The 23539-nt window shown below is 32.2% G+C and overlaps 1 protein-coding gene across 1 annotated transcript; it reads left to right on the forward strand.

The window, feature by feature from the left end:
- The first annotated feature begins 1102 nt into the window (after nucleotides 1-1102).
- Nucleotides 1103-19824, forward strand: LOC134721411 (GTP-binding protein REM 1-like). Its single transcript, XM_063584397.1, has 5 exons — nucleotides 1103-1144; nucleotides 1472-2216; nucleotides 7919-7998; nucleotides 10911-11094; nucleotides 18563-19824. The coding sequence occupies exons 2-5, from the start codon at nucleotides 1487-1489 to the stop codon at nucleotides 18835-18837; spliced, it is 1269 nt and encodes a 422-aa protein (XP_063440467.1). The 5' UTR covers nucleotides 1103-1144; nucleotides 1472-1486; the 3' UTR covers nucleotides 18838-19824.
- Nucleotides 19825-23539: the final 3715 nt, after the last annotated feature.

Raw genomic sequence — 23539 nt, forward strand, 5'->3', positions numbered from 1 at the left:
CTGATTCATCTGAAAATTTCAGGGCAGATAGATCTTGACCTGATTAACAAATTTACCCCATGTCAGATTTGCTCTAAATGCTTTGGTTTTTGAGTTATAAGCCAAAAACTGCATTTTAACCCTATGTTCTATTTTAAGCCATGGCGGCCATCTTGGTTTGTTTGGCCGGTCACGCCACACATTTTTTAATCTAGATACCCTAAAGATGATTGTGGCCAAGTTTGGTTTAATTTGGCCCAGCACTTTCAGAGGAGAAGATTTTTTGGTAAAAGATATAAAACATTTACGAAAAATGGTTAAAAATTTACTTTAAAGGGCAATAACTCCTAAAGGGGTCAACTGACCATTTTGGTCATGTTGACTTATTTGTAAATCTTACTTTGCTGAACATTATTGCTGTTTACAGTTTATCTCTATCTATAATAATATTCAAGATAATAACCAAAAACAGCAAAATTTCCCTAAAATTACCAATTCAGGGGCAGCAACCCAACAACGGGTTGTCCGATTCATCTGAAAATTTCAGGGCAGATAGATCTTGACCTGATTAACAATTTAACCCAGTCAGATTTGCTCTAAATGCTTTGGTTTTTGAGTTATAGGCCAAAAACTGCATTTTACCCCTATGTTCTATTTTTAGCCATGGCGGCCATCTTGGTTGGTTTGGCGGGTCACGCCACACATTTTTTAAACTAGATACCCCAAATGATGATTATGGCCAAGTTTGGTTTAATTTGGCCCAGTAGTTTCAGAGGAGAAGATTTTTGTAAAAGTTAACGACGACGGACGACGACGACGACTACGACGGACGACGGACGCCAAGTGATGAGAAAAGCTCACTTGGCCCTTTGGGCCAGGTGAGCTAAAAAGGAAAAGAAAGAAATCAGAATCTTGTTTAAGATAAAACGTTAAATGTATCTTTCGTCTAAAACTTCTCTTTCAAAACCTCCTTCGTCTTTATCAATTAATTTTACCTGTCAGAAATCGCATACGCACCGATTTAATAGAAAGCAGTACGCATCTTTCTAATTTGATGAATAATTGAAAGTAAGAGAATGCGCGTGTGATAGTTAAGAAACTCTGTTATCTTATTTCGACAGAGCTACAGTAACTGCCGAAGGGTTGTAATACTATTTGCATCGAAGTAAGCATCTAAATAATAGAACTTAATTAATAATAAGTTTCGACATACTTATATACTCAGATAAAGTTACAAAAATTTAAAGCTGATTTAGAATACTGCATTGGATTTACGTTTGCTTTTCCTAAGCTTTGGATCCGTTTTATTCACGAGGAAATACAAATACATTTATACATATATATATAGAGAGAGAGATATATAATCTTGATGTCCGTTCTTTACCTTGCACCTTAATTATCGTAATGCTAACTTAGATTATTTCAGAAATTCAAGTTTATAACACTGGATTAATTATTTGATGAGGATTTTATATTTCAAACATATTTTTAGAATTTTCGGTAAATAATGACGATTGACCATCATAGTGAAAAGAGAGTAATTCGCGGACCAAGTATTTCGTCAAACACATCGACAAGTTCAGGTCTTATGGCGTCCCATCTTCTCGTACCCGGAATCCACGTTTCTAGGTCCGAATCAAATCGAGAGGATTACGACCATCATTCGGGTCATCGTGTTTTACCACTTCGTGCAGGTTCTTTTCGGGAACCAGGTGAACTTGAAAGAGAACAAAAAGCTAAAAGGCCTCATGTGAAATCCCGTAGAAACAAACGTGAATCTGCGGATTTATCAAGTGATCCAGACTTTTATTTAAGCGCAGCAGCAAACCAACACAGAAGACGAAGTAGTCTTCCTGCCAGTACACCCAATCTACTGGATTTCTTTACCAATGATGACGCAAGAGACAACAGAGATGCAAGGGGAGACGCTGCTCTTCGGAGAGTCCGCTCGTTTAAAACAACAACAAAGGGAGTTGTAAACAGGGGAGATTCGGTACGGAAGAGAAGTGGAAGATCTTCACGGGATGGCTCAAATGAACAATCACGATCTACAGTTACATCTAGTCCTAGACCAACACGTCATGTGCCGTTTGAAGTAAACGTTGAAAAACCGTCAGATAACTCTGCTATTTCGTCCTACTTTAAAGTTGTTGTTTTAGGTGCACCCGGTGTAGGAAAAACATCCATCACGCAACAGTTTATGACGTCAGAATATGTTGCTTTTGAGAATTCCGTTGGTAAGTCTTTATTAAAACTTTTTCATTTTTTTTTAAGATAAGAGATAATATATAAATATTTATTTCTAGATTGTGTTCAGTAGGTTGTAGTTCAAAACTATTTATACTGAAACTAGCTGGTTTAATTTCCTAAATATTATAGTAAGATAGCTATGATAGAATAATGTCAATTTCGTCATGGCCTCCCTTAAATAGGCACATATTCATTAACACTGATTTTAACAGTTTTGCCCCTGTAGAAAAATTGTAATTTAAATTTGGCCTGTATTCACAGCAGTAATTTCAAGTATGCAACATTCGTAGTAAAACAATAAATGATACTAGTAATTGGAAAACTCCGTACAAGAGTTTCTACTCAGTTAGATAGTGCTTTTAAAATGTGTTATTGAAAAAACTCTCAGATAAAAATATTAAGTATATAGGGAAATCCAGAAGAGAGAAACATAGAAACGCGAGCTATGACTTACAAAATTGCAACTACCACATTCAATTTGATGGCAGTTCTTTCATAGTTCCTTTGTTACAATGTATGTAGTCTCATTTTCCTACAACTCTGGATGATTTGTTAAAGCCTGACACATCTGTGGCTAAGACTTCTTAAAGACTAGATGTAAAAATAATGTATGGTTAGTATTTTTTCGATGGGTTGCTGTCGTAATGACGTTTAATACACAATGTCTCCTTTTTCTACGTTTTAGGTAGCTGCTACTACATACTCTGTGTACTTTTTAAAACACGTCTGTGCATTTTGTTTTCAAAATTGTTAATACTCTGAAAGATGTAATTGAACATATAACATATCTGCACGGATTTTTTTTTGCATTTTTCAAAATTAGGTTATTAATAACTTTCTGATGTATCAAACATATCTTCAGTTGATCAGTGTAATGTATATGTTCGCAGTTTCAATGTTTAATAATAATCAAGATAAACGTATTACGTTTTACGTTTACTGCGATCATACTTAGCAGATATTTGATAACTTCTTTTTACTTATTAATTTATAACTAATAGACTCGGGATGATCTAGTCTAGAGCTTGGCATATTATGTAGACACCTATCTGTTAATGGGCGTTGTATAATGTATATGCTGCTCTCTTTGGGTTTGTTTTCCTGTATTTGTGTCGTCAGGTAACTGTTTCATCGACAAATATCTCAAATGTCCCTTTTTATTCACAAAGAAGTTCTTCTTAAAGAAGTTAAAACAAAGAACTCATACGGAAAAAGGTCAGTCGTTCTCATACTGTTGAAATATTGGTATATAAGTTACCATTGGTACATGTATATAGCACTAGGGAAAACTCAATGTAATCTAAATACTTTTATAAAGCTTACTTTACTATTCTTTTTTGTGCAGCTTATATTTTGAAATTTTTCTCGTCTGTTCCAACATTTATTAACTTGATGTTATAAAAACATAGAACTAAATAGGAAAAATATATCACTTCTTTTTGGTTTGTGTGCTGTCGTTACATTTTCAATTGACGTTTTCATTTACAAGTATAGTTTTATGATCTTTTAACTAGGCTAAACTTCTTCATTATTGCTTTATATCGTTACTGCATACTCTAAAAAAGAAAGAAATCACATAACACAAAATGTTTCACAATTACCAGATTTGACCTTGTTTGAGTTACGAAAACAATCTCTGTTTTCTATTTCCTGGTTGACTGTACTTACCTCTGGCAGAACACTCAATCTTCTCTCGGATCTTATTGATTGCGATTGGTAATTAAGAATGACAGCAGACGATATAGTTACATAGCACAACAATTGTATTCAATCATTCATACACTTATATTTATAAATATAATGCTAACATTAATCTTTTCCACTTCACCTCTTGAGGGTTTTTTTTTAAATAAGGGGCCCATCTAGATAAAAAAGGTATTACAGCTTCGGTCGATTTCTTTTTGATAAAAAGTTCCGTAGATATAGGTTTCAATCACCGGAATAATCCCTTGGATCGACCAATTTAGTTTATACAAAAATTAAAGCACTTATTATGTTTTCTTTAAAAAAAAAATGCTAATATAAATGAATGTTCTGTCATATATTCGAGGAACAATCGAGCGATATTGAACGAGTTATATTAGAGAAAACATGGTATGTAATGCCATTGAATATCTTTCTCATGATTATTAACGTTTAGTTGAAGTACACCTGGAATGGAAGGATTAGTAGAATTATATATACTAGTCAACAACAACAAAAAACGATACACGACATTGGAATAAAATTCATCAAAAAGATTTAATATGAAACAAAATAAGATACAATATTTTAAAAAAGCTTTCATTTGCAATGTATGCACATATGATAATGAGAATCTAATCCTGACGGAAAGTAACAAAATTCCGTGACGATCTTATGGTGATCTTATGTTTGCGAAAAGTTGGATAAAAAATCGACACACAATTTTCAAAGTACTAAATGAATATTTAAATTTGCTTAAAAATATCCAATATGATAAAGTCATGATCATATCGTAACTAATGGGTTGAAATATTTTATTTGTTTTAATTCTTGGTATAAAAAAGTGCATTTTGAAATCTCAAAAAATGGGAAAAGAAATAAATATGTTTACGTCTCAAATCAATGTTTTAGTTAGAAAAACAACACACTGTAAATTTTGAACCTTTCGAATTAGTTTCAAGATTGTTATCGTTTTTTTTTTATTTAACTTTACACATACTGTCTATGGTAAATCACTGGAAAATGTATACATTTGAACGATTTCTTGTGGGGCCGAACTTTGTTTTACAAATAAACAAATAAACTGTACAACTTTTGAAAAAGAATCGATGGCAAACATTGTCTTTACCTTTCAATGAGAAGTTGGCATCATTAGTTGGAACTTCTGTTTTTTAAAATGTCGTTTTTTTGTAAATTTTGTCAAAAAAATAATTTCGCCAAATGACGTCATAAAAGACAAACCATTTTTTTTTTAAACGGATTTAAATTTCCATGGTCATTAATTATTTATTAACTTTGATATTGGTCCTTTAAACGGAAAACTTCATCTTGAAATCGTGTATCGTTTCTTTTGTTGACTAGTATATATTTTTCATTTTGAAAGATACATACATGTACGTGATAAGTCAACGCATTATAACGAAGTTCTGTAAGACCACCAACAATCTGTACTGTGATCAATTTGTACGTCGTAACTAGAATCCCCTTCCCTTTCATGAATTTGACCTACCGAATTAGACTATTTACCGGATTTGTAATCACATAAGCAACACGACGGGTGCCGCATGTGGAGCAGGATCTGCTTACCCTTCCGGATCACCTGAGATCACCCCTAGTTTTTGGTGGGGTTCGTATTGTTTATTCTTTAGTTTTCTATGTTGTGTCATGTGTACTATTGTTTTTCTGTTTGTCTTTTTCATTTTTAGCCATGGCGTTGTCAGTTTGTTTTAGATTTACGAGTTTGACTGTCCCTTTGGTATCTTTCGTCCCCCTTTTTTTGAAACTTTAAGTTAGATGATATAGCTACATTTGAGAATAACAAATGTACATGTATTCCGAAAAATTGTTAGCAAGTCGATTTACATATGTACGTTAGTTTTCTAGTTTGAATTGTTAAATACATTTGTAATTTCGGGGCCTTTAATAGCTGACTTTGCGGTATGGGCTTTGTTCATTGTTGAAGGCCGTACGGTGACCTAAAGTTTTTAATTTCTGTGTCATTTTGGTCTCTCATGAAGAGTTTTATCTTTGGCAATCATACCTCGCATTCCTTCTTCTATTAGATTTACATAATGTTACTGAAATTAACGTATTGCTATTTTAGACATTTCTATTTTACATTGCAATACTCAAATAAAAATAACCCATGTCTTTAGGTGAATTATATTTGTCGTGTTGTGTCTTCTTTCATTGTTTGTGTACCAGAAGTGTGTTCACTTTTATGTTTGTCTATCTGATGAATTAGGCCTTTTCTCAACTGATTTTTTATAGTTTGTTCTTGTGTTGTACTGTTATACCACTGTCCCAGATTATGGGGAGGGTTCGGATCCCGCTAACATGTTTAACCCCGCCACATTATTTATGTATGTGTCTGTCCCTAGTCAGCAGCCTGTAATTCAGTGGTTGTCGTTTGTTTATGTTTTACATTATTGTTTTTTGTTAAAAAAAAATTATAAGGCCGTTGTTTTTTTCGTTTGAAATGCTTTACATTGTCATTTTGGGGGCTTTTATAGCGGACTATGCGGTATGGGCTTTGTTCATTGTTGAAGGTCTTTCGGTGACCTATTGTTATTAATTTCAGTGTCAAGTTGATCTCTTGTGGAGAGTTGTCTAATTGGCAATCATACCACATCTCCTTTTTCATACCACATCTTCTTTTTTATAACACTAATGACTTGATAAAAGTTTTCGACCACCATGAAGAGAAGACGTTTTTACCCCTCCACATTAAACACGAGGTGTATACATTGGCTTGACACGAATGATCACCTTTACCAAATTATAAACATGGTGGCTAAGAATAGCAAATCTATTAAAACAATGATAATTATATTAAACAATGTTTTTACGAAATCTGATGGCCCTTGATTCTTCAGTGTCAGTGTTTAGATTTATAGATCTGTTAAATCATTTCTATGGTAAAGACGTTCTATTTTCAGCAACAATTGTACAACCGAATCCTGTAAAATCACTCACTCAGTAATTAGTAAAAGAGATCGCATCATGTTTTCTTCGCTTATAACTTCTACGAATTACACAGATGAAGTGACCTGATATTTTTTTAGCAATGTAATGGATTTTCCTTAGAAATCATGACTGTTATGAATGATACTAGTCTTACAATTCACGAACAAAATGAATGATAAAAATGTGATTTTGTCGTGTATTTCTGTACTTAAGTTAACTGAACAAGTTACTTTCAAATTGTTTTGTAATTAATATGCCTTACAAAACGGTATTGCGAACAACCAGATATACCAGAAAGTCAACCTCTTATGTACGATTAATATTAATTAGTGCATTTGAATTGTTCTGCAGATACGCAAAAGTGCAATAGCATGTTAATAATGGGGTGGTATGCTCAAACAGTACAGATACGAGCAATTAAAACAAATCTTGCAATAGTTTCATTTAACCATGACTTCTAAATTATGTGTTTTTCACGATTATTGAAAAGCCGAGTCAACGTTATATTGTATTTAAACAATTTTCAAAATAATGAATAATGTCTGTCTATGTTTTTATTAGTGAATATTTCTTTTCAAACATTGAGAGATGGCATAATTGTTTATGCTTACAGGAGATGTGATCTCCGGAACTTTGGCTTTTATTCAGAATAGCGGGTCAACTTGATAAGAGAGAGTTTACAAACTGGATTTGACTTTTTAAATACACTTCTTTTATTTGATTTGATTTAGATTATTTCAAATAAAAGATGTCAATACACCTGTTTAAAAGTCCCCCCTTGAAAGACAGTATTAATCAACTGATACAGCAGTTTACTACCCTAGCTAACTCGGCCTCGAGCATCATTGAAGAGACATAATAATTGTCGAAATACACATACAAATACTGCATACAATTGCTAACATTCTAGTTATTACTACCACTGGGTAGATACAATGTACCTTTGCGGAGTTATAGAAATTGTGGTACTTATATTCTGTTGTAATGAGAGATTTTTTCATTTGATTTTCTTTACCAATATTTTGTGATTTTTTTATAGACCAGGAAGAGAATTTGGTCACTGTCCAGTTAAATGGCGAGGAAAGCACTCTCGAGTTCCTTGATGCAAGTGATAATGAAGTGAGTAATTAAGAATGTTTTACAGCTGTTATCCTATTGCTAGCAAGTTAGAGGTTTGGTTTGCATGCTTGCTTTGTTTGCATTATTGTTTGCGAAAGCTTCGTTTCTATGCATTTTACAAGCATTGGAATTATGTCGTTTGAATAGTTGAAGTATATGTCAAAAATAAGGTAAAATTTTATAAAGCGAAACTTTTCAAATTGAGTCATGTGCATGAAAGGTAACTTCCTCAGCAAGGATAGCAAAACGTCGAAATCTATTTAAACTGTTACAGGTTTCTACAGTTTCTAAGCGTGACTTGCCTTAATATATATTTTTTTGTGTAAACTAATGTATTCACTAGTGTCTTGGCATTCAAGAAATGCCACAATAAATCAGTAACAAGAGACTGCGTTTGACACTGCAACCTTTTAAAGTAAACAAGATTAAGAGTTTGGCGCTTTGTCTATAAAACCAATAGTGAGAGTGAAGAAATACAGTTAAATCAATAAAATAGAAAAAAAGGGGGGAATAAACTTAAGGTGTCTTAAATCCATACAAATCTATAAAATAACAGAAGACAACACGAACATTAGAAGTATACACAGAAAGACAACAATATTTCTCGCAAAAGCTACACAGAAACACAGAAGACAACGGGAAAAAAAGCAACACAACCCACATACAAAGTAGAGATTTATTAAGAGGCATACACTGTGTTACTCATTACGAGTACAAAGTCGGTAATGAGTCTCGTTTTGTATGTTACTGTCAAAGAAAGTATGTATGGGCTTTTACATGGGAAAAGTAAACGTGCATCAACGATATAGATTTTGAAATGGCCCATCAAATAATGATATCAGCAATACTTCTGTAAAGATAATGGCAAGAACTACAATGTAAACTCTACCAAGAAAAAACATGACAAGAAGTGAAAAAGTGTAACTGTCGTTCTTTTCTCTTTTATATGTTTCATGATCATAGGCTTCAATAAATTAACTTCTGCGGTTTTTAGGTTTATACATAACTTCTGTGGGGTAAGAGAACACATACTTTGTTTACACTGCATGTAGTTATACAATTACATTGTACATGTATATCGTTCGACAGAAAAACTATCCTTTATGATTAATAAGAATACATAATACGAAACCGAATTAGAAAAGATATGTACACATGAAAGAACAGTATATCATGAATTTGCAGAAATAAACAACATAAGCTTCATCAAAAAACCTTTTGACTTATCTTAATGTATAATATGTTATCTCGGGAATTCTTATCATATTTTATTTATACATGCTTTTATCTTGATTAGCCATCTGCAATATACAAAGAAACAACACTACGAATAATCTAAACTGCCAATCATATGACAACCTGAGTTTGATACACGCCCTGTTTGGCATTTATTATCATTCTGTGAAATATGTAGCATTATGACAAAACACATTATGTAACAATATGAAATATGAAAGGTTATAGCGTGTTTTTTGTGTGTATAATAAGCAGATAGTAGTGCAAATATTATTATAAAGAATATATTACTTATACATGTAGTCTGTTTCCTTCTGTTCCAAGTCAGAAACATCTTGCCTTTATGTAATCTTGTTTAGTTTCAAGAAATACATTGGTTCGTTTGAATGTTTCGGAGTTAATTGTGCTGTCCATTTCAATTAAGCAATATATATTGTTGGTTAGGGGCAAGCTGCAGCACGAAGCTGGTGTGGAATTTTCTCGCTGCATTAAAGACACTTGGTAGCCGTAGACGGTTTTTATTTTATGATTCGATGCTTCCCCGTTTCCGTTCACTATTCTAACGGAGGTATTGCATTCAAAAAGTTGAGTCTTAGTTGATCATTAAAAAGAACAGAACAATGCGTAGAACATAACACAGAACACCAACACTTGTCTTATTTGACAACTGTAAATATCATATATTGCAAATACTGTTATATTTAAATTTCTTATACGAAACGACAACATGTATTTAAACGATATACATTGAACAACTGTCTATAACAATCGTTTTTTTTCTTCCAGTAGTTTTGCTATGAAATTTCTCATTATAAAGGCTACAAATTAAAGTATTTTATAAATTTTATTTGAACATGAAAAAAAATATAACTGTTATTCACTTTTGAACTTTTAATTATGATAATCATTGGGAGTCGTGTTGCGTTTAGTCAATATATTATTGTTATAGTAGAGCTTAGAAATCGCACATTCAATTTGATATCCATAAAGAACTGTTTTCTTTGCCAAATTAAGAATGTCATTTTTATCTAATTTCCAATCAAATGAAACTTGTCGACCGAAATTCTTTAAAACCTGCATATTTTAATTTGACAGGAAACTTTGGTATTTGGTTAATGAATTCAAATTTTCTACGAATGAAAATAGTACAATGGCATGCTTGTTTCCATACTGCCTTTCACAGCAATTCTATCCTACGAGAAAGCAGTGCGATCGTAATGAAGTCGGTCTGAAACTAATATAATGCCAATATTGTTTGTATTTGTAAGACATGATCAACATGTTTCTTTGATATAATATGAAAGTGCATAGAGTAGTTAAACAAATTAAAGTTCTATTACGCATACGAAACATGACGACATTTGTTGAGATTCATGAGTGACGTAGCTTGCATTTCTTCGTTTCAATGACGAGGATAGACATTGAAAAATTACACGTGACGTCATTCCTTAATGTTTCAGAGTACCACGTCCTATAAGCAACCCAAGGAAATATTTTTACAATTGGATCAAAGGGAATACGTAAACATGGTGACAATTAAGATATTTCCATTATTTTATGATTATTGCATATTTAAAATGCTTAGATTTCGTTGAATTCTATAATAGGGTCAAAAACATTTAAAAAAATAAAATAAAGTTCAATTTATATTTGTATATTCTTATTTATCATTATAGGTTAACCTTGAAAACATTCGTGCAGATGCTTACATAATAATATTTTCGATTCCACATCGTGATACGTTTGATACAGCAGTAGACCTACTGTCCGAACTACGGATGGACATGGGAATAGATAGAACAGTTATAATGGTTGGAAATAAGTTGGACCTGGTCAGAAAGAGAAAAGTCAAGACAGAAGGTACATAAAATATCTAGTAGCATTCTTAAAGTCATATGAAACTTCAAATAAAAAATAAATATGCATGTTTTTTTATAACTAAATGGCTAGTTTTTATTAAAAACTAAATTGAATGTTAATATATCCTTTTTTCTCAAGAAAATTCTCTATAATTTTTTCAAATTAAGAAGGAATTTACTTTTTGTTAATCGTTTGCTTCCATTAAACAATTCATACTTTCCGTATGCAGAGAACTCAACTTGACTTTTCTCGTAAAAATCCGGTGATCGCAATACGCATTGATATGTCATTGAATAAACTATTATCTTATTGCACTTATGCAACTTGGACCGTAGAAGACGAAGTACACTTTTTATTACATTGTCCTGCCTATTCATTACAGAGAAATCGCATGTTTATGGACTGTAATTGATTTTTATTTTAACGATTTTACGATATGGATGCGTAAACAATGATAAAATCGTGCACAGAAGACTAAGTTTATGATATGTACAGTCATGCTTTAGTTCAAGAATTAGATACAAAATTATTTTTCACAAGACTCTCGTTTCATGTGACTTTAGGGAGATATTTTCTTCTTTTTTGATGTTTTGATTCGTGTTTTTGTTATGACTTAATCAGCACAAATAGCATACGAGACCAGAGGGCGAGCTTTTAAATTCAGTATAAAAAAAATAAAATGCCAATATTTGTTATCTGTTACAGGTTTATTTTCATATATATAATATCAATTAATATATTTCTTTTTTTGTGTTGTTTTCTAACTGCAATGAGTACACATTTTCTATTAGTATGATTTATTTTGTAAAAAAATGTGAAACTATATAAAAAGAGTAATTTACATCTGGGGAATATTAGAGTCCATTAAGTTTAGTAATGCCACACTACAGTAAAATATTACAATTCCTGAAAGCTCGTCGTTAGTGCTTAGAATTCATTCATTTGTCATTATTTAGATAATACAATTTAATTAGACTTTACGTGTTAACATTTTAGTATTATCAGAATTAAAACAATCAACAATAATGGTACTATCCTCTTTCTAGATCTAATTTGTTCTTGCAGAGTCGAATTACTTTTTGTAAATTGATTAATAGATGCACCCATTCAGTTCACAATAGCTATACACTATGTAACCTTTCATAAAGCACCCATATTTTAATATTAAATCACGAAGGCAAAAACCAGGTACTAGTGTTACGATTTACAGTTTAAGAAGGTTATAACATTTCTACAGTTGTATATTTTTCGAAACCTCTTTGAATTTCCCATTTGATGTTTTTATCACTGAAAACAGCATCGAAATCATCCCTTTATCCTTGGTTGCTATAAGACGCTTTACCTGTACAGTGGTTGCTAGGGTGCTCTCTTTGAGGTTCGCGTTGGAAGTATAAATAGTGGGTAGCTATCCAGTTCAAGTCGTGTCGACCGTTCAAGAACTGTATAGCCAGTCAAGGTCGTTAAAAATTCCATTTGTTGTTCAAGTCGTCATTTGTACCGAAGACAGCAGAAAGTTAAAATCGAAAAGGTTGGAAAGGAAGTAGTGTATAGCAGGCAGACGGATTAGTTTAAGTAAAGTGAAGTGCTTGGAACCTGCGGAATGAATATAGAAAGGGACTGTTGGTTCGGTACATATTGTCCAAACAGGGCTTGTGCTAAGGTTTTGCGTCTCACATCTCTCACTATTTCAGTGAGTTTTTGCTGACATACCATGCCTTAGTGCTGCCCTGTTGTTCAGACAGTTAAATACATGTTTATTTGATAAAGTTTCATACAAAGTTTGAACCTGGTCAGTCAGTGTGATACATTTAAGTTTGAGCCAGTTCCATACCTTTTAGGTTTCAGACAAGTTTGATACGTTATGTTTCATACATTTAAGGATGCAGACTAGTTGCATACATTGAAGTTTCAGACTAGTTCCATACATATAGGTTTTCAGACCAGTTCCATAGATTTAGGTTACAGCCAATAGTTCCAAACCGTCAGACCAATTTCATACATTTAGGTTACAGACCCGTTCTATACATTTTAGGTTTCAGACCAGTTCCAAATTATTAGGTTTCAGACAATAGTTCCAAACCGTCTGACCAGTTTTATACATTGATGTTTCAAACCAGTTTCGTACATTTAGGTTTCAGACTATAGTTTCAAACCAGTTCCATACATTTAGGTTTCAGACTATAGTTTCAAACAGTTGGTTTATACAGTATCGGACTGAACGGGTATTAAATAGTTTTGAAATTTGTTTTATGTATATAGTATTTGTTTCATATTTGATAGTGATAGCTTAAATTTTTTATTGACTTTAGAACTTTTGAATTGCTTTTTAAAATCCCAGGAAACTGGTATGAATCCGATGATACAAATATCTAAACGTCCCCGCCCCGTTACACGTTACACTAGTAACTTTTACAGTCGATTCCATTAAGTGTGCAGCCAAAGGAAATATCTTTGGTTAGTTTTCTTGATAGCTGACTAGTCTACTCTTAAAGGAAGGTAGTATACTTAACATCATAATGACTTCACGGTTCAGCTAGCAAGCAAGCTTATCAAAAATATTACATTTGCCTACATACTCAATGAAATCAGCTGTAAGGAGTCTTTGACACAATTGCTTTGAGGCTAAACTAATAAATGTATATGTGTAGCTTGTTTCAGTCGGGTTTTTTTATATTTGGAACTAAATTGTTTTTGGACTGCATACTATGATGAAGGAAGTGCAATACAGCACACAACAGATGGAAATACTTTGGACAAGCATTTCTAATAACACCATACCTACAGTTAGTTTTGCGCGATATGAATTCACAATTCTGGCTTCCATTGATGCCCAAAAAATGAAAGGAGTAGGTCCGGTAAGAACCGATTTTGGCCTCAAATTTCAAGTTAGTCAGACGAAAGATTTTGACCACTTTTTTAACACTTAAGTGTCTATTTCATTTGAATCAATTAGTTTTTGTGAAAGATTTTAACTGATTTAGTCATTAAAAACGATCCGATTCAAGCTCAAATATGAAAAATCTACCAAATATGCCGAAAAATGTCTCTTTTCAGATGGTTTTTGTCAAAAATGAAAGTGGCCGCATCCGTGTTCATCCTAAACCTTTGTATATGTATAAATACAACTTGCTTTTCAATATAAAGGATGAACACGAATGCTGCCATTTTTGTTTTACACGAAAACCGTCTAAAATTTAACAAAACTGATAGAATTGCGAAGATTGCAGTAATTTAGCATGACTTAATGGTGATAGTACCCGATATATGTGCATTACATTGTCAAAAACAGCCCATATTTCTGTTGCAGGAGCATTCTACTGTCCAATTAATAACTAAAAGTTGACATTTTAACAATTTTGTAAAACTGCTATATTTTGGGGCCAAAAGGTGGTCTTACTGGACCTACTCCTTTTGGGGAAATGATATAATCTTTTATTTAAAAAAAAGTATTTGATACAATAGGAATTCAGCCAATATTAAAGACGATATGTTTTACAAATTGTGACAGAACTGACTATTGAGCCAACAGTCCACATGCAGCGATATCGACCCAGATCTTAGATAAGAGCGTCGGCATAAATAATCAAAACACTTCATGGCCTTCAAACCTGCACCATATTGCAACTTATTTAATCTTGTATTTGCTTTATTAATACAGGAACACACCACTTAAAAAAATGCATTTTTTTTTATTTAATGAATAACAGACTCAGTCATTACAGACAATATTTATTAGAAACGAGTGTCCTATAATTCCTGACACGTGATCAGTTTCCACGAGACTTATACATAAATCAACAATTATTAGAGTTACAAATTGGGAGTTGTGTTTTTGATTAAAGTCTGTCGTTGCAATTTTTTTTGAAATGCCACTAATAAATGTTTCATCAAAGAGATAATAATTATCTGTCCTTTTGGAAATTCTTGAGTATTTGTTGTTTATTCCTCACTGTTTCCTGACATACTCTTTAAACAAGGACTATATGTACACTCATACATATGTACTTAATTGGTACAGTACGTAACAGCAAAGGAGATCAATATACAAATAAGAAGATGTGTTATAATTTGCTAATAAGACAAGTCTCAACCAGAGACCAAACGATATAGAAGTTCAGTCCATTATGAAAATATGCTTGCTAAATAACTAGTACAAAATTGACTTTATCTCAGGAATTGTGAAAATTTGGGGCAATATGGTAATGTGATTGTTTTGGACGTTTTGATTGGTCCAAAGTAATTATCATTCGATTCGGCATATACAAAAATGTTATACAAGGTTCAAACCTGTTATAGTTCCATATTGAAGTTTCAGAGCTTCGGTCAATAGATGTATACCATTACTCTTAAATACTCAGGAAATGATTATGTATTATGTGAACATATTTGATTTTGAACGAACATTTCTTAAATATATTACCAAACCTACATTTTGTTGTCTATCATAGATTGTATTGCAGGATTGTTTTAAATATATGAGTTGAAGATAGACACGCATACGTGCGACGGTATACTAATTTATAAATAAACTCATCATAGATACCAGGACTAAATTTTGAATATACGCCAGACCGTCGGCACATTTTGTCTACAGAAGACTCATCAGGGACGCTCGAATCCAAAAAGTTAAAAAGGCCAAATAAAGAACAAAGTTGAAGAGCATTGAGGACCAAAATTCCTAAAAATTTTGCCAAATCTAGCTAAGGTAATCTATGCCTGAGGTAGAAACGCCTTAGCATTTCAAAAATTCTGAATTTTGCTAACAGTTAATTTATAAATATAACCATCTAAATAATAATTCATGTCAGCACAAAAAGTGCTGACTACTGGGCTGGTGATACCCTCGGGAAAATAAATCTCCACCAGCAGTGGTATCGATCCAGTGGTTGTAAACGCGTTTAAAACCAAGCGGTTCTCTCCAAGGATATGTATAGATAAAATGTGGTATGAGTACAATTATTATGAAAGACATTAATGACAACACATTTAATGATAAAAAGGAATAATGAAGGGAAAAAGATGTTTTTCTTTTTCTCAACTGTTTAGAATAGAATTTGTTAGTCACGATTTTGTGTCAGAACTATGCGACTTCACAGAATGCAAACTAATTGTTGTTGATCATTTTAAAATTTTCTAATTTTGTTCATTGAAGTAATGTTTTATTATCATCGTCAATATTTTTAAATGTCAACTGAAAAATGAGTGGGCAATTTGTTTTGTATAATCACAAAGAATAAAGATGATTAGAATAACCAACGTTTTTATTTTGTTTTTCAAACTGCATTTTTCCAAATTGTTTTTAATGGTAATTTTTATCAGAAATCAACAATCAATAGTAATATTCATAAACACACAAGTTTCTTTTGATAGAAGTTCGTTAAAAGCTAAGATAGAACATTGCTGTATTTTTCTGAGTAATAGTATTTGATGATTTAAGGAGAAAGACGGTTTGTTCTTCTTTCTCTCAGCTTATTTTATTTTCTTGATATGTCGATTATTTTTGACATATTGATGCCGCCTTAAGTGAACTTTGGTCTTTTATGTTCTGACATTTGTCTTCAACTCATGTTACTAGCTATACTTTAACTGGAACAAACTTTTGCATTGTTAGACATTTTGTTTTCTCCGTTTGATTTCTTGGTATTTTGTTATTATGACAATATTTACGTTGCAAATGTTAATACTTCATTGTATATGCAAAGAGTATCTATTCTTTGTTCTAATTTTGTTCTGACATTTTATCTTCAGCTGTTTCTTGATATTTTTATTTTTAAATATTAACCCCTATTTTATTGGAACAAATTTTGATTTTATTCTAACATTTGGTCGCATCCATAGTCAATTCTTGATATCTTATTGTTATGCGACATTTTGCAATATATTAACATTACAAATAAATAACAATTGTATTTAAAAACAGTAAGTTGATTTGAAATCTATGGCCACTAACCGTTAAGATTAGGTCAGGACAAATGTCCTGTTAAAAAGAGAAATGGATATACTCGATTTTGAATAAAAAAGAATTCAAGTCATAAAAATAAATTTGCAGATTATTAAAACATGAATTCCTCGATTTATGCACATATAAGATCCCCTGTTCACACAAGCTTCTAATTTCCCAAATCATGGAACGTATTTTAGTCAGTTTATCTCCGAAACATTGACACATAATTCAGTTTGGTCGAGGCAGTTGAGTTGTTTTGTGTTGTGGCATCAACTCGTGAAAATAAATATATGTCGTCATAAGTGCATGGTAGTCGCAAATACCAAGTTAAAATATTGGCCGTTTGATACTCCTTCAATACTGATTAAAACTGAACGCTACGGCCAATTAGAATTAAAGAAGTAAATATTGTACGTTTGCATGTATTTATAGTATTGGTACCACTATTTACCGTTTCATAACACATTTATAAATATGGCCTCGTCACGAAGAAATCATTGAAGTACCACACAATACCATTGTACACCAGATGTTTCGAAGTTTGAAAGCCTACTCTTCAGATGATCTTTTTTGATACTTAATACGATATAAAAATATACATATACTCATATCAATCACTTTGTTTCAAAATTGAACAATTGTTAATTAAACTAAGAGTAAATGGGAATCAAATGCGTATACTGAATAAAGAAGGTTTATTTGGGTGTAGAAATATTTCCTGATACGCGTTTTGTATAAAGCCTCGTAGCGTTTTTTACAACCATTTTAAACGACAAAAGATGCATTTGATTCTTGTTATCATATCTTAATTCTAAAATCAGAAAATTGTGATTTTAATGAAGCCTTTCGTTAACTATAATTTGCACTAAAAGTCACACTAAGTGATGTAACGTTGTTATCGATCAGGTGCAGTATTGGGAATATGAAAGTATCGATTAAAAACAGGACGATATTATCGTCTGATAAATGAAAATGGCGTCCTTGAAAGCGACACACATTATGTCCAATAAATAAAGAACAGTGATAGAGTCAACGAACTCTTTGCGATTAATATACTAGTAAAAACAAATTGTGTAAATGGATCGACAGCAGTCTATTCTAATGTTGCATTTCACTGATTTTAAAGGGGGTCAGTTTTCCTAATAAGTTAAAATATGGTCTTGAAGTTGAGGAAAAGTGTGTGAATATCATCACACTGCCAAGATATTAGGTATTTTAAACAGTAACCTTCTGTGTTTTTTAAGTGCACAAGGGTTTTTGTATAAAGTTGCAAAAATGAAAGCAGTATTAAATAAATTAGAGATTATATCAATGAGCAAACTTAATATTCCAAGAAGATCGTCCAAAAAGACCTTTTTGGGTATGAAAAATAGAAAGTTTTTATGATTTTTGAATTTATATATGTTTATGTTTGTCGAAGCTCTATTTACATTTAAAAACACGTGTGTACTAGGTATAACATGTATAATACTGATTTTGATCGCTAATTATTTTGTTAATTTTCAATTATGTTTATATCTATAGAGGCACAGGAAGTCAGCAAAATGTATGATGGGAAGTATATAGAAGTGTCTGCGGGACTAAACCATAACATAGATGAATTATTGGTAGGAATACTGGGCTCTATTCGATATAAACTAAATCCATCCTTAACAGATCCAGTTCTTCGTGTTGATACAAAGAAGGCAGGACTTTCAGCTCTGTCAATGAAAGGACCAATCAATTTCTTTGGAAGACTGTTCCGGCGTGTCAGTAGAAAATCTAGAGGAAGAAAGAAACGCCACCATACGGTTGCGTAGTATCCAAAGTATTATACTGTGTTCAAGTATTGTAGTAAATTATATTTATATTTTTGCATTTTTATATGTTTATGTTTGTCTAAGCTGTATTTAATGTTTTAAATGTTGTCTTCATTTAAGCATTATGGAAAATGTGTAATTTCAGGCACGCAGTTTTGATATCCATATCTATCAAAATTTCTGTACAGCGTTTGTGTAATAGTGAACGATCAACCATTCTGATCATATATAAAAAAAAAATGAATATGGTCAAACATTTTTCAAACATCGTTTTCACTCTTGAAATTCGATCATAATTTTTATCCTACATCGTTAAAAATTGTCCATCTCACGTTTTAAATGGACACACGTTCGGTGGCATACACTTGATCATTATAAGAAAACTTTTTTTTTCTAGCATTACATTTTCTTTTCTCAAATTTCCACAACTTACGACCAATACAGACTCGTTGTAATGTGCTATTGTATAAAATTAATTGAAGTTTTGCGTTTGTGACGTCTTTCATTATAAGGTCAATGTGATCGCATAGCAAAAGTATATATCTTTCGATTGTGAATCCCATGTTACATATAATTTGTCATTGTAAAATGTTCACAAATCATCGAGGCTGGGCTATTGTGCAAATACTTGTATAGTAATATGATATATTATTTTTGTACATACCATTTTCAAGAGGGTTTATGTTTTTACATCACTTATAGGCTTTAGATAGCAAAATGTGCATTTTTGAATTTAATGCATTAGATTTGTAAATTACATGCTTGAATGAACATTTTAATTCCCCCACCCGATAAATTATTTTGAACCAATGTCTTCACAAGATTTGATCATTGACAAAATTATAACAGCATACGTTGTATCTGTGATGGTAAAACCCAAGTAGATTTTTTTTGAAATATCATTTATTTTGTTGGTTTACGCTATAAGTGCAAACATACAATGTAACCTTTTGTTAAACAGCATAAATAAATTCTTAATGAATTTGATTTACGTTTCCGATCTGTAAATACCGCCATTGCCTCTAAATGATCTTCTTATCTCATTTGCTAGTAGCGTCTAGTGATTATTCTTTTAGAGACGAAACGCGCATATGGATTACCTTATTTGAATCCTGGTATACATGGTTTATATGATAAGTTCGTTTTCATCAAAGTACTGCAACATTTTACCAACTTTTGACAAGTGATCAACAACTATTTGGCCTATTAACCATACTGTCATTTATGTACCTTATACCAGCAGGGTATATGCTGGATTATTGTACTAACTTATATGTTTACATCAAACATTGTTGATGTCAATTTAGTGTCTGAGAAGAAACCAAAATGTTACACTAAAACAATAAAGTATTTTATATTGTTGAAATAGATTTATGTATTTATACTTAGTAGAAAATACAGACTTTCTGGTTTGATGATGATGGAAGTTTTTTACGAGGTTGACTGGCTTGTGATATAACCGAAGACAACTGTTCCGCATCAGTAATGTGTGATGAAACATACCGATCACAGTTGATCAGTACCTTCATATCAGAAAAGAAAATAATTGGTTTAAATAATTTTTTTTTTCAATATTCCATTGTATCTATTGGAAACGTTCTTTTGAGTTTCGAAAAGATAACAAAAATTAGAATCGTGATTAACAAAAAGAAGAGAAAGGTTCATGCAGCATGCAAATCAAAGTAATAATTAAAGAAAATTTCTATGTTTAATACCAACTGCACGCAACAAGGTTTCTTCGAAATGACCTTTTTTACGGAGTATCATCAAATTGTAAGTAAAACAAGATAAAGTTTTAGGGTTGCACCCATAAATCCAGTCAAACCTTAACTTAAATATATTGACGCATTTTAATGGAATATCAGGAAGCGCTCATCTAAAAAATAAAATAGGTCCACCTTTTTAAGTGAATACTGATTTATTACACCTATCTAATTTAAACTTTAAATTTATTAAGTAAGCCAAATTAAAACAGTTCAGAAATAGCTCAGAAAACGTTATAAATGAGAAACATTTCAATTTATATAATCTATCCTTTTTATTTGACAACTAACGAGCTGTTCTCGGTACGTCTTCTGATCGTAGTTAGCAGCTGAAAAAATGCCAGGAATGACGTAAGAATTAAACATATTCATACAAAATCTGGAGCAAACAAATAGTTCATTTTTCTACATTGAACTACATCCTTGTTCTCGAGGATCGGCAATCGAAACCAACTTCTGATATATTTTCCATTAGAAAGGGGTTAAAAGTTTAAAGAAAGACATTGTTTAGTTGAACTCATATACTTGATGAATATACGGACATGCTCAGGAAATATTAAATGATTGGAAAGTGCTATATGTTGCCAACAATGAATTACAAAATGTGTTTATTATTTGGGAATGTGTTGTAAATGTCCTCCATAAAATCTTATGGCGTATACCAATGCCAAAGTTCATGAAGGAATTATGACCAACAATACTAAAATCAACGTATCATCCGAAGTTAAGCATTAGAAGTGCACATGCAAAGCTATTATTAAACAAATGGAATTCGCCAAAATAATAACCACCAAATTATTTCGTATACCTTATTTAATGAAAATTACGAAATTTTACACCCGCGAAATTAACCCACTATATAGTAACTTTAATTTACAAATAAAATTTCAGTTCAGTGTCCCTTGAAAAGTTATGGCGACAGCAGTTTACTCTGTTTTCGTTAATCGATTAGAAAGCACCAACCAAGGAAACAAACATAAACTGGGAATGTTCATGGAATCCAAAAGGATGAACACTTGACAGGTTAAGCATCTCTTTCTATTTGCATCTGTCACCTGCGATGTGAGTTACACTCATTAAAATGTCATGATCTCGAAAAGGATCAGTTAGTTGAATTACAGGTCAAAAGTAAAATCACAAAAATACTGAACTCAGAGGAAAATCAATTCGGAAAGTCCCTAATCACATGGCAAAATCAAATGACAAAACATATCAAAAACGAGTGGACAGCAGTCATCATCGTGTTACAAATTTAAATGGAAATACATTGCTTTGCGTGTCTGACGTCAGAAAATGTTAAACGTCACATATTTTCGTCTTTCAATGTTTATACAAACAATTGTAAAATTTCACATGGCAATAGTAGCATACAGGGTTAACAAGTATATAAGAACGGTATCTAAAGATCGCGGACGGATGTCACACGTGAGTTGAGATACCAGCATTAATACGGATCAATCAAACTAATCGTGAAGATGACCGTAATACTGTTTAGTGTTGATTTCAGTCGTAGGGGGTATGTTACAGGTGAACATAGAAAATTTGCAATTGGAAAGTTGCAGTCATCATATTTGTCATAGATTCTAGCCTGAAGACATCTTTCGTTTTCAATGTCAAGGAAAGGATCAAGATCTTCTACTTTCAGAATTATACATAAATTCAAGTTCACTAGGATATGAAATATCTGGGCAATCAAAAATGTGAGTAAATGAGTCGTGAAATAACAGAAAAACTGAACTCTTAACGGAAAGTCCCTAAGCAATGACAAAATTTTAAAAATCAAACACATCAAACGAATGGATAAGAACTGGCATACTCCTAAATTGGTACAGGATTTTTTCCCCTGAAGAAAATGCTGGATTGAACCTGGTTTTATAGTTGCTAAACCTGTTAAGTGAAACAACACAATTAATATCAATAAAGGGGCGAAAGATATTCATAGATCAACGATGAACTGACAAAGTCATAGCATACAAAAGACTAAGCAACACGCACCCCACCAAAGACTTATGATGATCGCAGGTGCTATGGAATAAAACAATAAAAACATTCGTAGAAATAAAAGGGAAAATCAAATCAGAAAAAAAACAGTCGCGTAACTTTACACTAGTTTGTATATCAAACATGGATTAATTATGGATTAACGTAAGAGGCAAAAGTTATTTACCGATGTTCAACTATCGTAAAATTCATTTAGAATGTAAATATCTAGATAAAAGATATACCGTGAGGGAATCACATCAATTTAAAACGGAGAGTTTGTTTGCGACGAAAGGACAAGGATCTCATGATCTCATCACCTGACATGGTGAAAACACGTTTTGCAACAATTTCACAACACGAAATAGGACATAATCCAAAAATGAATAACACAGAAACTTTCTGTCAGCTTAAGATCTTACATAGGGAAACAAATCGTTCTTGTGATTTGAGATTTTGGTATGATATTTCGAGAAAACGTTTTGTAAAATTCTGTTTATCAATTTTGTAACTGTACCATGGAATGATAAACAATGAACAGAGAAAGAGTTGATAGTCAAAAGCCAGAAATATCAAATGTTCTAGCCAACTTACTGGAAGGACGCCAGGTTACTGGTACAGTTGAAAACCTAGATAAAAACAGAAAAGGATGCCTTGCCATGATATTAATAAATTACTGGAACTTTTTATCGACCAAATGTTTGCTGTATTTGATTAATTTATATTTCAGCAAACATTCAGCCTTTCAGTTGATACTAATTGTGTACCACAATTGACTGTCTTGTTTGTTTGTTATAAACTTATACGCAACAGCATTCACACAGAAGCTTCTCTAAGACAAAGAGATAAAACATTATCTTGCAAAGTCTTATAATTTAAATTATACATGTGGAGTAAGATCTGGTTTTCTTCCGGAGCACCTGCGATCATCATCAGTCTTTGGTGGGGTTCCTGTTGAT

The sequence above is a fragment of the Mytilus trossulus genome, chromosome 6 (genome assembly GCF_036588685.1).
Source record: "Mytilus trossulus isolate FHL-02 chromosome 6, PNRI_Mtr1.1.1.hap1, whole genome shotgun sequence".
In the NCBI taxonomy this organism is placed as follows: Eukaryota; Metazoa; Mollusca; class Bivalvia; order Mytilida; family Mytilidae; genus Mytilus; species Mytilus trossulus.